The 17,993-nt window shown below is 35.6% G+C and overlaps 1 protein-coding gene across 1 annotated transcript in view; it reads left to right on the forward strand.

Annotated features, from left to right (window-relative positions):
- Positions 1-17,993, forward strand: part of WNK3 (WNK lysine deficient protein kinase 3) — a 173,398-nt gene that overhangs the window by 7,151 nt on the left and 148,254 nt on the right. The window contains exon 2 of the mRNA XM_065915507.1: positions 12,899-13,553. Coding sequence (XP_065771579.1) covers positions 13,017-13,553 — 537 coding nt within the window. The 5' untranslated portion in view covers positions 12,899-13,016. The remainder of the gene's footprint in view (positions 1-12,898; positions 13,554-17,993) is intronic.

The raw sequence follows: 17,993 nt of genomic DNA on the forward strand, positions 1-17,993 counted from the left end.
GAAAACATTTAACAGTTAGTACCTTGTGGAGACTTTTTACTTATAGCTTGGACTACGTTCATCATATATTATTGGGATAATGTAAGATTATTTCAGTTTGGTTTCTTGTAAAAGTGAGAATTAAAATTTAGCACAGCAGAATTGTTAAATCTCAGCCTCTAGTTAAGTATAATTAAAATAGAGACAGTAATTAGAATTTTTAAATTAGAGGATGTGTTTTAATACAAGAATGAAAAATCTTCTTAATCAGTCTTAAGATCTATAAGGTGCTAGTTCAGCTCATTATATCCACTGCTGCCCAGAGAATAATTTTTGTCCTGCGGGGCAATTGTGGCATTTCCACTGAATTCGTCTTTGATGGTGTCTTTCTGGCAAGAGCAAAAGCTGTTATTGAAGATATGTATTTCATTTGCTAAGGAATGTTTCAAATACGCTGATAACTTATTCTGAATCTGTGAGTTACAGAATATGATTTACCCAGTGTACCTGTAGGTTCTACCATTCATTCAACAAATATTTATTGTGTTTCTCCTGTATGCCAGGATTGATGTGTTGGGGATGGATGAACAGGAAGCAAAGCAGGCAATGGTCCCGCTATCTTTGAGCTTACATTACAGTGGAGGGCAACATATGGCAGCAAATATTTCAGAAAATAAATGCTAGGAAGAAAAAATTTTAGAGTGCTGGGGTGTTGTGGGGAGCCTCTGGCTCACGTGGTTATTTTGTAAGGCTTCTTTGAGAAGGTGACTTTGAACAGAGATCCAGATGTTAAGAGTATTTCTTCTGGTATTATTTTGTTAAATTGTTAGTTTATCCTTTCTAAAATAAAGCTTTAGTTTCTTTCTCTTCAGAATATGTGAGTTAAATGCTCTTTTTTTTAGTTAACTGCTTTTTATTTCTAAGGGGAAAAAAAAAGAAAACAACAGGTACATTCCTTGTGAGAAGAGACAATGTTCCTGAGCAGAACTGTTGGAACTATCATTGGAGTAGGGGTCAGCCTGACTATCATTGGAGTAGGGGTCAGCCTGGGTTCTGTTTTTGCCTTAGTATAATCTTTTGCAAGTCTGTATATTTCCTTATTTGTTACTAAACAAAAGCACTACCTATTTAGCAGGATTTCTTTGCAAATTAAAAGAAACAATATACTTTGTAAATTATACAGCTAGGTATGAAATGCAGTGTAGCCTGTTCATCTATTTTTGGAGTCAGTTGAGACATGTTTTCGGACCAGTTTAAAGCTTTTATGTCCCTCCCCATCTGGTAAATTTTAGCACCAAATGTCTAAACTCATAGATTAATCAGAAGGGGTTGGGTTCTTTGAAAGTGGTAGTGTGGTAAAAATTATGTTGGATTTGGAACTAGAAACCTTGGATTCCAGAATTCTCCCTTTACTTACTAGCACTGTGACAGGCAAGACACTAAACTTATTTGAGCCTTCTTAATTTTCAGATTTTAGGCAAATACCAAGTAGCTCTCAGGGTTGTTGTTAGGAGTAATTGAGTTAAATAGATGAACTTCTTTTGAAAATTGTAAAGCGAGATTTGATAAACTTTCTCCATAAAGGACCAGATAGTGAATATAGCATCTTAGGCTTTGTGGGCCATGGAATCTCTTTTGCCACCACTCAGCTCTTCTGTGTAGCAGTCATATATATAAATGATGAGAGTGACTGTGTTCATAAATGCTATTCATGAACACTGAAATATGAATTTTGAATAATTTTCATGTCATGAAATACCATCAAAAAAATTTTTTTTCAACCATTTAAAAATGTAAAAATCTTTCTTAACTTACCTGCTTCACAGAAACAGGCTGGGAGGTGAGGTAGGTTTGTCCTGAGGGCTGTATATAGTTTGGCTACCACTGTTATAAAGGATTAAGTTGAGTAAAGTGGTAATTAGGGATTAAGGGTAGGTGACTGGTAGATAGAGATTGTTTAAGGAAGATGGAGATGATTTAGATTCTTTTTCTAATGTGGATCCAGAAATATTTTCACATAAAATGAGCATCTTTAATTGAGGGAATGACCTTGCCAAACAAAACTGAAAGATGGAAATGAGGAAGAAGACAGAATTATAAACTCCCAAGTGCTGTGATGTGGTTATCTAATGTATGTATCTGTGCAATTCAGGATTATGTATAGTGTGTACATGTGGCTGCAAATTATTTGTGGCCCTATATTGATTTGCCAGGTGGCGCTAGTGATAAAGAACCCACCTGCCAATGCAGAAGCCGTTAAGAGATGGGGGTTCTATCCCTGGGTCAGGAAGATCCCCCGGAGGAGGGCATGGCAACCCACTCCAGTATCCTTGTCTGGGGAATCCATGGACAGAGGAGCCTGGTGTGCTAGCGTTCATAGTGTCACAAAAAGTCGGACACGATTGAAGTGACTTACACACACACACACGAGTGGATTTGGGAGTCAGTTGCCTGAGTTTTAATTTTGTCCTTGGTTTTTACTAGCTGTGTAATCTTAGGAAAGTTTAACTTACTTTTTTGAGCCTAGTTTTCTCATTTGTAAAATGGGGATAATTTTATCTCAAGATTCTTGTTATTACATGAGAAAATGCATGGAAGGACTTAGAGTGCTTAGTCCAAAGCATTCAGTAAGTGTTAACTGATAATATTTATTTGGATATAAGTTGTACATGCCTAATTTGTTTTGTCCTTCCTTCAGTTATTTTAAGAAATTATAATATCTTTAACTGGTTCTTGGTACAGGTTATTGATGGACAATTCTGCTTTTATGAGTTAAAATAATACAGAGGTTGATTAAAACCTTCAAGTCCTCCTTTACCCAATTTCCTGCCCTCCCAGTGGGTAATCATTGTTAAGAGTTGAGTGTGAACTTGTACAGTCCTTTTTCTCTGTATTTACATGTATATGTATGGGCATATGCAAATAAAAATGTATTTTATAACTTACTTTTTTCCCAAAGAATATGTCTTAAGGCTTTCATGTAAGTATATGTATGTTGACTTTGTTCTTTTTAAAGGAGACATAGTATTTCATACTACATGCTTCCTTAACTACTAGAATCAGTTTAGAGCATATCCTTCCAGTCTTTATTATATGCATTTACACATATATGAGTACATTTAGAAGCATAAAGTTTTATTTTTATATATGTATTTATATATATATATATATAAAACATATGTATATGTGATATATAGATGTAACGTATGTATTGTACAACTTACTTGTCTCAACAGTATATATATGTGTGGGAGACTTTTTATACATCTGTGTATAACCATTTCTCAGTTTTTAAACAGATGCATATTATTACGTAGTACATTTTTATTTCACCTTTTTCTTATGAATGAATATGTAAATTTTCTTCAGTTTTGCTGTTGCAAACAATAAAAAGCCCTTCAGTAAAAAAATCCTTGGCATACATATTTATACACATACAGGAATATTTCTCATGTAAGTACTAAGAAGTGGAATTGTTGGATGACAAGTATGCACTAGATATTTGGAATTTGCCATATGAAAAGGCTATTCCAGTTTATTTGCCAACAGTGCATGGTATGCTGAATCTCTCACACACTCAAAATGTGATAGTAACAGTTAATGTAATTTTCTCTCACCTGATAGGCAAAAAATGATATTGAATTGTTTGAATTTGCATCTCCCTGCTTACTAAGGAGTTTGAGCCATCCCTCTGCCATACATCTATTGTCTATTTATGTTTCTTTTTTTAATTTTTTATTTATGTTTCTTATTACTGATTTTTTGTTCTTTATATATTCTGGATATTAATGCTTTGCTATGCATGTTGGAGATGTTTGCTTCCAGTCCCAGTCTGTTGCTTATCTTTTAACCTAGTTCATGGTCAAATGGCCAAATGTATTTTTTTGTTATTGTTACTAATGGTCTTCCTATTTTTATCTTTTTAAGAAAGCCTTTCTTCAGGTTAGAAATTCTTCAGGTTCTGCCATATTTTTTAATAGTTACATAGTTTATTTTTATGTTTCGCTCTTTAATCTATCTGAAATTTATTTTTGTGACTGGTTTTAAGTGGGCTTTAACTTCTTCCCCCTAAGTGAATAGCCAGTTATTCTGACATCATTTATTATGTTATCTATTCCTCATAAATTTGAAATCCATCTTTACCATGGAGTACTTTGCTATATATACATGTGTCTGTTTCTCTACTGATTGTTCTCCATTAGTCCAGTTGTGTATTTCTGTGATGAAAGCACATTGTTTAACTTACTATAGCTATAAGTATTATTTGGTAAGGCAAACTCTCATTGTCCTTCTTCGATATTTTCTTGGCTTTCCTTGTACTCTTTTCAAATCAATTTGTCGGTTCAGGACAAAAACATCTCTTTGGGATTTCTGTTGGACTTACACTGACTTTGGAATAATCTCAGGAGGGTTTCTGAAGGTGCTAATATTGGGTCTTTCAACCAAAGAAAGGTGTATCTTATGTACTTCAGTAAAATTTCAGTCTTCTTTATATAGGTGTTGCATATTTCTTTTTGAGTTTATTCCTAGATTAGTATTTTATAGCTCTGTTGCTCTTATGAGTATGTGTGTATATACATATATATATATATATATATATGTTCATGTAGAAAAGGAGAGAGAACATATATTTGCTTATTTACCCTAAGAAACTCTGGAGAGCTACAGAAAATCTAATGAGTGGTTATTTGTGGAGAGAGTTGGGGGGAATTGAATGGATAGGAAACACATTTGGGAGTGAACCTGTTCATTATATACCTCTTTCTTTGATTTTTGAATCTTATGATAATATCTTAAAAATTAATTTTAAAGTGATTTCTTGAATTATTTCAGCTCTTCCAAGGACATTTTCTCTTGTTTTTTTTCTTCTGTGTTATAGGTTTTCTTCAAACGACTGCCTCCTGATTCTGTTTGTATTAAATAATGAACTAGTAGAAGGGCTGACTGGGAGTTCTGTGTGTTTCTAGGCAGGGATGTCAACTGGTTTTGGGGGGAGTGTGTAAGCAGCTGGCTTTTACACTTGGAGGGCCCAAATGCCAGAGGGCAGAGGGCTTTGTACTAGGGTACCCTTATTCTTCCTTGCTGTTGTTCATTCCTCCTAGTTTGTTAAATTTGGTATTCTGTATGCAGAAATTTATTTTGGGGGGAGAGTTCATCAACTGTCATAATTCAGAGCTTCAGTTAATCCATGTATTTAGCCTTTTCTCATTTTAGCCCTTTTAGGATCAGTCTTCTTTGAGTGTGGAACCCCTCTGGGGTTTTGCCCTGTAAGTCTGCTTCCTCCTGGATTGGAACCCTTTCTATCATTCCTTTGATTTGTATTTATCAGCCAGTTCTTTCTTGTCTGCTTTCTGTCAGAAATTATTGAAATCTTGTATTTGCTATGCCATTTTCCCTTCCTGTCCTTAACTTGTAATTTTACTTTTGTACTCTTACCATCACTTTTTCAGAGTCTTGGAAAGTACAAGAGATATAGGTGTTCAGTTCATTGTCTTGAACTAGAGATACAGGTGTTCAGTTCATTGTCTTGAACTAGAAGTCAACAATGGTATATTTTAAGATTGTAAAACTATAGGCTCCTTGAGGACAAAGACTGACTTTTGTTCTTTTTTTTTCCCATTTCTTTTTATTAGTTGGAGGCTAATTACTTTGGATGTTTCGAGAGAACAGCATCGAAACATGTATGTTATCTAGGGTGACTTTTGTTCTTTTATCCACAGACCCTAACCCAGTGCTTGGCACTTAGAGTGTTTATTGGTATGAACACACGTGTATGAGAGAGGGAATTGTCAGTGGAAAATTTTGCTATATAATTCTGATTCCTTATTTTAAAAATACATTTGTTAATTTATATGGCTGCATTGTGTCTTAGTTGTGGGATGCAGGGTCTTTGTAGCCTCATGCAGGATCTTTTCATTGCTGTGCACAGACTCTCCAGTTGAGGCACGCTGGACTAGTAGTTGTGGCATGCGGGCTTAATTGCTCTGCAACATGTGGAATCTTAGTTCCCCAACCAGGTATCAAACCCACGTCCCCTGTATTGCAAAGTGGACATGTAACCACTGGACCACCAGGGAAGCCACATTTCTGACTATTTACAGATTCAGTCTTACAGTTGCTGGTTCCAAAAGTTGAAAAAATTATTGAGTCACTGATTGACAAAGTACTGATTGTATGCTGAATTTCCCATGGATACAACCATGATATGCTTATGGGGGGAAATTATCTTGAGCTTTTAACTGAAATGCCCTAAGCTTGTATATCAAATATATTGAAGGATTAGATATGGGACACAGATTTGTGAGATTGTCCCTATAGAGGCTTTCTCTATAGAAGTGCTTTTGTGATTGCATTTATGCATATTCCTAGGGCTTAAATCAATGTGTTATCATTATATGAAGGGAAAAATGGTCACATGTAGGTTATGATACGAAGCTGTTGTATTTGGTAAAGAAACTTCAGATTTGAGGCCTTATTTTCGATCCCTTGTCACGGAGCTATGTTTCTGCACTGCTGAGTGTAGAAGAGATACTATCCTGATCATATCCCTTTAGCAATGCCACCATGGTTTCTTACTGGAAAGGTTTAAAAGAATGTATTATATACTTTTCAGTCTTACTAAATAGTCTTCTGAAAAATCATTTTATATTTTCTTGAGTATTGTTGAGTTGTGCTTTAGTATATAGTGCTGCCCCTAGGGGTTATTAAGAGGTAGGAAATGAAAGCATCCATTTATTATTATATTGTGCTGGGCACCGTGTTAAGTACTTTACATGTATATTTCCATTTTCTTTTCATGTTAGTCCTGTGAGATTTTACAAATGAAATAAAAAATGAATGAGGTTAAGTAATTTGCCCCAAGTATCTGAGGAGTGAGAGGCAGAACCGTGGTTGATTCCAGGCTTCTCCCACTCTGAAGCCTGAGTTCTGAAACTCTTTTTTATGGTCAAGTAGCTAGTGGATCCATGATGAAAAGGCCACAGATATACTCTGATTAGTGAAGTTCTTTACCTGTTTTTTAAAAATTTGTTTTTCTTATTCATTGTTTACCCTTAGGCCACCAGCTATTACATTTTATTGTTATCAGGTCTTTTCCCTTCAGACCAATGATTCTTAATCCAAGAGGCCAGGCAGGAGCTGAGGAGAGTGGTCAGAATGGGGTGGGAGTGGGGGTGGGGGAGGTAGAGAGTATAGTTTTAAAAAGGTATATTTGATATTATGATAGCTTTGATTTTAGTCACAATATTTCAAGATTCTTAAAGGACATACTTTATTGAGATATAATTTATATATCATAAAATTCACCAGTATAAGTGTCAGTGACTTTTAGCAAATTTATCCAGTTGTATAACCTTGATTGCAATCTAATTTTAGAACATTTTCATCACCTCCGAAAGTTTTCTTGTGCTAGTTTTCAGTCAGTCCAGTTCCTGTGCCCCAGCCTAAGGCAGCAAGTAATCTATTTTCTGTCTCTGTAGATTTGCATTTTCTAGACAATGCATATAAATGTAACCATGCAGTATGTGGTCTTTCCTCTGGCTTCATTCACCTAGCATGATATTATCAAGGTTCATCCTTACTGTTGCATGTATCAATACCTCATTTCTTTTTATTGCCGAATAATATTGCATTGCAGGAATATAACATATTTTTGTTTATCCAGCTGTTGTTAGACATTTAGGTTGTTTCCACCTTTCAGCTATTGCGAATAGTGCTGCTGTGAACACTTGTGTATAAGTTTTTATGTGGACATAAGTTTTCATTTCTCTTGGGTAGACAGTATTCATATAGTAACTCTATGTTTAACTTGTTGAAGAACTGCCAGACTGTTCCATTTTACTTTCCCACCAACAGTGTATTAGGGGTCTGTTTTCTCTATGTCTTTACCAACACTTGTTACTGTCTTGTCTTTTTTATTGTAATCATCATGGGTATGGAATAGTATTTGATTGTGATTTTTATTTGTATTTCTCTAATGAGTAACTATGTGGAACATCTTTTCATGTATTTATTGACCATTTATATTAGTGTATCTTCTTTAAAGAAAGGCCTATTCTAATCTTTAGCCCATTGGATTATTTATCTTTTCATTATTGAGTTGTCAGAATTCTTTGTATATTCTGAATACCTTATCAGATATATGATTTGCACATATTTTCTCCCAGCCCTTTCACTTTATTGATGGCATCCTTTGAAGCACAAAAGTTTTAAATTTTGATAAGGTCCACCTTCTCAATTTTATTTGATCACTTGTATTTCGTTTATCACTTGTACCTCGGTACAGTATGATTTCATGATTTTATTGCATAACCCAGAGTCCCTAGAATTTAATGTTTTCTTCTGAGAGTTTTGTAGTTTTAGCTCTTATATTTAGGTTCACTTTCCACTTTGAGTTCATTTCTTGTATGGTGTGAGGTAAGAGTCCAACTTCATTCTTTTGTATGTGGATATCCAATTGTCCAAATACATTTTTTGAAAGACTCTTCTTTTCCCATTGAATTGTCTTGACCTCTCCATTGAAAATCAGTTGATCAGACTCTCAATTCTATTCCACTGATCTATATACACCTATTCTGTTCGTTTCTAATTTAATTCTTTTGTGGTAGGAGAGTATACTTTGGTTTCAATTCTTTTTAAAATTTTTGAGATTTATTGCATAGTACATGATCTGTACTATGATTTTTCCATGTGTGCTTCAAAGGAATGTGTATTTTGTTCTTGCTGGGTGGAGTGTTCTATAGATGGCAGTTAGTTCAAGTTGATTGATGGTATTGGTCAAGTTTTCCAGATTCTTGCTTATTTTATATCTAGTTTATCTCCCCAGTAGTGAGAATAGGGTATTAAAATATCCTACTATTACTACTGAATTATTTCTCTCTTTGGTTTTGTCAGTTTTTATTTAATATATTTTCGGCTTCTGTTGTTAGATGTGTATATGTTTATAATTGTTACATTGTCCCGATGAGTTAATCTTTCCATACTTATAAAGTGTTCTTTGTTTTTAGTAATATTTTTGTCTTGGGGGTTGGTTTTTAAGACTAAAGGAACACTCATTTCCTCATCTCTCTTTTTTGTTGCTTCTTATTCCATAGTTTGGGAGACCAGGTGACCAGACATTATAACTATAGTTATTATACCGGGGCAGCACTACTTGCCCGTCTATTTTTTTTTTTTTTTTCAATTATTTTTATTAGTTGGAGGCTAATTACTTCGCAACATTGCAGTGAGCTTTGTCATACATTGACATGAATCAGCCATGGAGTTACATGTATTCCCCATCCCGATCCCCCCTCCCACCTCCCCCCCCCCCACCACCCGATTCCCCTGGGTCCTCCCAGTGCACCTGGCCTGAGCACCTGTCTCATGCATCCCACCTGGGCTGGTGGTCTGTTTCACCATAGATAATATACATGCTGTTCTCTCGAAACATCCCACCCTCGCCTTCTCCCACAGAGTCCAAAAGTCTGTTCTGTACATCTGTGTCTCTTTTTCTGTTTTGCATATAGGGTTATCATTACCATCTTTCTAAATTCCATATATATGTGTTAGTATGCTGTAATGACCTTTATCTTTCTGGCTTACTTCACTCTGTATAATGGGCTCCAGTTTCGTCTATCTCATTAGAACTTATATTAGGGTTCTGAGTAAAATTTCATATTTTTTTATAAAAGGGGTTCTGCAGTTAAAAAACCTTGAAGGCTTTTCCAACTTAAATTCTTTTTTTTTTTTAACCTGTTTTTGTCTGCTTAGCAGCAGCAGCAGTCCTTTTGTCTTACTTATAGATCTTTGCTTTTGAAGTTTCTGAATAAGTTACCTTTAGTTAGGTGAAGTGGATAGAGTTATTCTTAAGAATGTCCAATCTAAAATGTTAACATTTGGGAGTGTGAGTGAAGGATATATTAGATTCTTTGTATATTCTTGCATGCCTTTTCCCAAGTCTAAAAATAAGTAAATCTCTACCTAAATGAGGCATTGTTAGTTACCTTTTCCCACTTGCAGGTAATACTAGTCTTACTGACTTTCAAAGTCTATTGATTTTGTTTGCAGTGTAATCTTATGTAGTACATCATGAGCTATTAGTTTCTTAGCTCTGTCCTAGCTGTGTCATCTGATAGGCAAATTTCTAGGAGTTAGCGTAGACTCTTCCTGTTCCTTCACAATCATATTCATTCAGATAGTAAATCTTGTATTTAGTACTTCATTAATATATCTTGCCTCTTGACACTATTTTCACTCAAACGTCAACAACTCTTCCCTGGATTATTACAGTAGCTCTGTAACTGATCTCCTTGTTTTACATTGTATATTGTAGAAATCCTTGGTGACTATCTGTCTCTGTCCTCATCTTCCTGCTTCTGGTATTGCTGTGTAGCCTGCCAGACTCCTCTGTCCATGGGGATTCTCCAGGCAAGAATACTGGAGTGGGTTGCCATGCCCTCTTTCAGGGAATGTTCCCAACCCAAGGATCGAACCCAGGTCTTCCACATTGCAGATGGATTCTTTACTGTCTGAGCCACCAGAAGGTCTAGTATTGTTAGTGAATTGTTTATATACTTGTTCTGCTATTTCATGACTTTGCTTGTCATCTTCCCTCTGCTTGGATGAGCTAATTTTCTTTCTTTGAGACTCAGTTCAGGCGTCTTTTTCAGGAGGCGTACTTAACCTGGACTCCCAAGAGTCCAACTTCATTCTTGTGTATGTAGACATCCAGTTGTCCTAGCACCATTTGTTGAAGAGAGAGTTCTTTCCCCATTGAATTGTCTTGGCATCCTTGTTGGAAATCAGTCGACCACAAATATATGTGTTTATTTCTGGACTCTGTATTTTTATTCCATCTATTTATCCATCTATCCTTATGCCAGTACCACACTGTCTTAATACTGTAGCTTTATATAGTAGGTTTTAAAATTGGAAAGGTTGAGTCCACTAGCTCTGTTCTTCTTCAGATTTGCTTGGACTTAGCTATCCTGGGACCCTTGAAGTTTTGTATGAATTTTAGGATCAGTTTGTTAATTTCTTCAAATAAATCAACTGAAATTTTGATAGGGATTGTGTTGAATGTATAGAACAGTTTAGGATATTTCACCCAATTTTGTTTGTTTTAGTTTAGAGTTGTTTTTCAGATTTTTTTATTGTATATTTTTGGTTTGACATGACAAATTCTGCCTTCTAGGCTATATAATATCATAACAAATATACATATTTAACTTTGTGATGTATGTTTATGGTGAGAAGGAAAGAATTTTCTTATTGGTTTGACCATTCATTTGAAAAACCTTTTAAACAGTTTTTCTTTATGTGTTCCACATATTTCCACATGTTCTTTGCGGAAAATTTTAGAAAATACAGAAAAGCAGAAAGAAAAAAAGTCCATAATTCCACCATTCTTAACATCGTGTGTGTGTGTGTGTGTGTATAATGAAAGTTTGTTATATATATTTCTTTTTTCATTTAACCATATAACATATGAGAAATGTCTTTTCATCTCACTACTACAGTGTTTTTAAAATGCTGTATCCTATCTCATTTTGAGATACTTAATTAAACCCCTGTTATGTTTATATTTAGTTATAGTTTTTCCAAATTATAAGTGCTATAATGAATGTCTTTACAATTAAATCTTTGCACAGATTCTTGACTATTTTCTATGACAAGTTCCTATTGAATTGCTGGTTCAAGAGGATACATATTTAAGTCTTTCTTGCCATTTTTAAATAATATAATGTGTTAATATTTGATAGTAGTTAAAATCTTCCTATTGAAATATGAAGGCAGGCTCAATGAACAAGTATAATATTTGCATTATTCAAAACTACTGTTGGACATTCATGGTAGCATTATTCACAATAGTTAAAAGGTGGAAACAATCCACTGATTAGATCAATGGATAAACAAAATGTGTTATATACATACGATAGACTATTATTATTCAGCCTTAAAAATGAATGAAATTCTGATACATGCTATATTTACATACACACACACATATGTATATATATGTATGAAACTTGAGAATATTATGCCAAGTGAAATAAGTCAGACACAAAAGGACAAATATTGTATGAGTCCTTACATGAAGCACCTAGAACAAACAAATTCACAAGTACCTAAAATAGAATAGACTACCAGGGTCTGGGGTGATGAGGAGTTATTGTTTTAATAGATTTCAGTTTGGAAGGATGGAAAGGTTTTGGAAATGGATAGTAGTGATGATTGCACAGCATTGTCAGAATATTTAATGCCACTGAATTGTACACTTAACAGTGATTAAATTTTGCCACAATAAAAAAATCTATGGATTAGTTCCAGAATTTTAGACAAAAACCACCTACTGAGAAATTATGTGCTATTTTTGCTTATCGTATGTATTATGTGTGTGTGCATGTTTAGCCGTGTCCGACTCTTTGTGACCCCATGGACTGTAGCCCGCCAGCCTCCTCTGTCTATGGAATTCTCTAGGCAAGAATGCTGGAGTGGGTTGCCATTTCCTTTCTCCAGGGGGTCTTCCTGACCCAGGGATTGAGCCATGGTCCCCTGCATTGCAGGCAGATTTCTTTGCCATCTGAGCCACCAGAGAAGCCTATTTTGTGTACTACCTTGTAGCTAAGCAAATTCAGGGTTTGGATACTTGCTTTAAATATGATAGATTCATAGAAGGTGCTGAGAACTAGGTTTATAAACAATGTTCATGCAGTATGAAGACTTGTTGAGCTGTATGCCAAGTAGTCTGCTAGGCACTGAGGACTGCAATGGTAAACAAGATAAGACATAGTCCCTGGAGCCTGCTGGTTGCTAAGACTGGACAGAAAAAGAACAAATTTCTTATTAAGAAAAAAGGGATTAAACAGTCAGGTGATTTTTCTCCTTAATGATTTCCTTTGTGGGGTGATTTTAATATATCCTTCTTTCCTCCCTTCAGGTTGCTATGGAAATATATGACCACATAAAAGGAAGTCCATCCTGATAATTCTGATATCTGAGATGCAACTGGACTGAAGAGTGGAACAGGAAAAATTTTAGTGCCAACCTTAATTACAATGGCTACTGATTCAGGGGAGCCAGCTAGCACAGAAGATTCTGAGAAACCTGATGGAGTTTCATTGGAAAACAGAGTTCCTCAGGTTGCAGCAACTTTGACAGTGGAAGCTAGACTAAAGGAGAAAAGCAATACCTTCTCTGCTTCTGGAGAAACTATAGAAAAGAAAAGATTCTTTCGAAAGAGCGTTGAGATGACAGAAGATGACAAAGTTGCTGAATCTTCCTCCAAAGATGAGAGAATAAAGACTGCAACAAATGTTCCAAGAGTAGAAAAGCTTCCTACAAATGTGCTAAGAGGAGGACAAGAAGTTAAATATGAGCAATATTCAAAGGGAACGTCAGAATCCTCAAAAGATTATTTCAAGGAGAAAAATGAAAAGGAGATGGAAGAAGAAGCAGAAATGAAGGCTGTAGCTACTTCTCCTAGTGGCAGGTTCCTGAAATTTGACATAGAACTGGGAAGAGGAGCATTTAAAACAGTATATAAAGGACTGGACACTGAAACATGGGTTGAGGTTGCTTGGTGTGAGCTGCAGGTGGGTATATAATCTTCTTGGTTTTAATAAATTCCAGTTTCAGCTGGCCTGGACTTCTGAGTGATCCAGGATTAAAATGTATCATGGATTAAAATAAAATGAAGGACTTGTCCCCACATCCCTGAAATTATTCTTAAATCATTTTAACTCATGCCAAACTTTTTTTTCCCTACTGTTTTCCTCTCTGTTTTAAAGTGGGGAAAGTCTGTTCTGGCTTTCTTTGGGGAAATGCTTCTAATTTATTAACCTTAGAAAATTCTCAAAACTCTTAATGTCTTATTTTGAAAGCTTTTAGTAAATGTATGCCTTATGAGTTGATATTTTAGGGATATATTCAGTATGATATTTTCCCATTTCTGTAAACAGACTTTTTGGGGTTCATGTGCTGTTTTTCAGAACAGGAAATGCTTTCCTTGCTTCTTTGAGGGCTTCTAGTTGTATAAATTCCTCTCCATGCCTTTGAGTTTGCCTCAGAGAGGATCTTTGGATGAAATAATCACCAGAATCTACTAGGATAGGTCAACTGGAATGTTGTTTAGGAAGGAGAATTGAAAGCATCAGAAGAATGGTTGAATTATCTAGATATTTGTTTCCATAGTAAATGTCTATATGGTACTTTTAACTAATGAAGGAGTAAATGGAGACAGACCATCATAGAAAAGGTTATAATAGGAATAGCTTCAGAGAGATGTAGATCAAACATAAGGAAGACCTTTGTGACCTCAGACAGCTCATGGGAAATGGTCAGTGTTCATAAGAGATGCTTAAAATTAAGATTAAGTAAAGCTAGTTGCTAAATACAGGTTTTTGTTGTTCATATTCCAGTGGTTGCTGTATGTGGGTGTATAGGTATGTATCATGATTTCACCCATCTGAATTTGCTATAGTTTGCCATTTAGATAGACTGAAATTTAGTCTTGGTCCCTGCATTTCTAGGAGTCTTTTTGTTTCCAAACTTTACTGTGTTTAAGAGCCACTGTTTGCTTTGTATGCAGATTTAGGAGACTATCATCAGAGATTCAGATTCTCTAAATCTGGGGTGGGATGCAAGACTACATTTTTAACAAGCTTTCAAAGTGCTTTGGATACAGGAAGTCCCTTGATGACTGTTTGAAGTCAAGCCATTAGAGTAGTTCTTGAAAGGTGTGTGCATGTGCTGTGCGGGGTTTGCTTGGTTTTCTTCTCACCCCTTTTTACCCTTTAAGAATTTTATTATAAATTCTGTGTCATAGTAGGAATATTGGATCCTTCAAGTAAACAAACATTAAGATCACCTGAAATTATAATTCTTTGAGGATGCTTTAACCATCCTCATATATGTTAGTATATATCTTTATGGACTCTTTCTTTTGAATAAATGTATATGTGACTGTATGCACCCCCATGGAACCATACTATATAAGGTTTGGACAAAACTTTGTTTTTAAACTTAATCATGAACATCTTTTCATTACTGGTAATTGTACATTTACATCATTATTTTTGATAGATGCCTTTATAAGGTATTTAATCAGTCCTCTATTGTTGGACTTCTAGATTTTCTCCAGTATTTTACTATTATAAACATGGTCATGATAAATATTTTTGCATATATATGTGTGTGTGTGAATGAAGTTATGTAAATTTTAATTTAATCTCTGCATTGTGATTTCAGTAACATTCATCTTTTTTGGGGGTAGGGACCTACAAGATGCAAAATACTTATTGTCTGGTCCTTTGTTGTTGTTACTGTTATTTGCTTTTTTCTTCTAATTTTACTGGGATATAATTGACATAGAACACTGTGTAAGTTTAAAGTGTACAGCATAATGATTTGACTAAGATACATCATGAAATGAATAGGGCAGTAAGTTTAGTGAACATCGTCTCAGATACAAAATTAAATAGAAAAATTTTTTTCCTTGTGATGAGAATGCCTAGGATTTACTCCCTTAACCATTTCTGTATATAACATACAATAGTGTTAATTATCTTTATCTTGTTGTACATTATGTTTCTAGTACTTATTTATCTTATAAATGGAAGTTTATATCTTTTGACTGCAGTAACACTCATCTTTTGTGTTATTCTGTTTGTAAATGGGGGAGAAAATTTCCATTCACTTGGTAGCAGGACACATAGTAAAGATAAGTCAAATATTTTGCAAGTTGTATACTCTAGCTATGCTAAAGAATGTTTCTGTAAAACTTGAAAATATTTCAGTAATAATAACTGCATATGGGAATACCTTTTATTATTCACCTGTGGAAAGACTGAAAGATCCTATAAGGTCTTACTACTCCAAGTGTACTCTATGGACCAGCAGCATGGATATCACCTGGTAACTTAGAGCTGCAGGTCCCCAGGACCCCAGACCTATTGAATCAGAATCTACCTCTTAGTAACATCTGTAGGTGATTTTTATGCACAGTAGAGCATGAAAAGCACTGAAATAAGGGATTAGTTCCAAGAGCCAGCTGAATCACAGGAGGAATTCCCTTACTATACCAACATGAGCTTTATATAATATTATATCATATATTACTGATTCATGGCATCCACTGCAGACTTTCTAAATCAGAATCTCCAGGAGATAAGACTCAGGAACTTACTTTTATTATTTATTTATGTTTTAAATGCAGTTTTATTATTATTACTTTTTGTTCCTGCTGTGTAGCTTGAGGGATCTTAGTTCCCCAACCAGGGATCAAACCTGTGGCCCCTGCTGTGGAAGCATGGAGTCCTAACCACTGAACCACCAGGGAATTTCCCCCAGGAACTTTTAAAAGTTCTCTGGGTAATTGGATATATAGCCAGATTTGTGGATCTGTCATGGGGAGCAAGCGTAAATTTTAATTTACAAAGATAAAGTACAGTTTTGGGGAGCTGTACTGGGCCTTCATTGCTTTGTGCAGGCTTTCTCTAGTTGCAGTGAGCAGGGGCTACTGTTCGTTATGGTGTGTGGGCTTCTCATTGTGATGGTTTCTCTTGTTGTGGAGCATAGGCTTTAGGTATGCAGGCTTCAGTAGTTGTGGCACATAGGCTCAGTAGTTGCAGCTTGTAGGTTTTAGAGCTTGGACTCAGTATTTGTGGAGTAGGGACTTAGTTGCTCCAGAGCATGTGGAATCTTCCTGGACCAGGGTTCGAATCCGTGCTCCCTGCATTGGCAGGTGAGTTCTTATCCACTGTGCTACCAGGGAAGTCCTAAAGTGTAAAGTATATTTTAATTTACACAAAGAACAACAACTGAAGATTTCTTTTCTGAATTGGGCTTCCCAGGTGGCACTAATGGTAAAGAATCCACTTGCCAATGCAGGAAACTTGGGTTCCATCCCTGGGTGGGGAAGAACCCCTGGAGAAGGAAATGGCAACCCACTCCAGTATTCTTGCTTGGAAAATTCCATGGACAAAAAGGAGCCTGGCGGGCTACAGTCAATGGGGTTGCAAAGAATTGAACATAACTGAGCGACTATGCACATTCTGAAAGGAATGTCGAAATTAGTAGACTTAGTTGATACTGTTTTTAGATATCATGTCATTGTTTGCATATTTGGAATTAGGAAAAACTAACTTATTTAGAGCGCATCCCTGGTGGGTCAGTGGTAAAGAATCCACCTGCCAATGCAGGAGACATGGATTCGATCCCTGGGTCAGGAAGATCTCAGGAGAAGGAAATGGCAACCCACTCCAGTATTCTTTCCTGGGAAATCCTATGGACAGAGGAGCCTGGTGGGCTATGGTTCATGGGGTTGCAAAAGTGTCGGACATGACTTGATGACTGAAGACAGCAGCAACAAACTTATTTAGAATTCCAGGAAGATAATAAGGACATCATCTTTTAATTGCTTTTCTGTAAGTACTATGTAATTTGTAATGTACAATTTCTCATATTTTTTTCAGTAAAATCTTACTCTATTATATAATTAAACAAGTTTGTTGAAAAATATCCCAGTGAACAGTTTAAATTATTCTAGATTCTTTCCCAACCTTTGTTTATATAGGTGTGTATGTATAATATATAAAATTTGTGTGTCTATACTTTTGTTTTATCAACTTGATATGTATTTTCTATTTATTAACATTAAAATATGTAAGCTATATTTTTATTGCATACATACCACCTCTTAATCTTCCAACCTGAAATATGGCAGTTCTTTTCCTTTTTAAAATTTTACTTTTGTATGTTTGATTTGAAATTAATAGCTCAGAAAAGACTTTTATACCTTTTTCTCTTGATGATATTTCCCCCTGTGGTAGATACTTGAGCCTTGTCCAGCAATTCTTAAAAGCCTCATACCCGTTTATTTAGAATACATTGACTTCCCAGTGCACCAGGCCCGAGCACTTGACTCATGCATCCCACCTGGGCTGGTGCACTGGGAAGACCCAGAGGAATCGGATGGAGAGGGAGGAAGGAGGGGGGATCGAGATGGGGAATACCTGTAACTCTATGGCTGATTC

The sequence above is a fragment of the Muntiacus reevesi genome, chromosome X (assembly GCF_963930625.1).
Source record: "Muntiacus reevesi chromosome X, mMunRee1.1, whole genome shotgun sequence".
Lineage (NCBI taxonomy): Eukaryota > Metazoa > Chordata > Mammalia > Artiodactyla > Cervidae > Muntiacus > Muntiacus reevesi.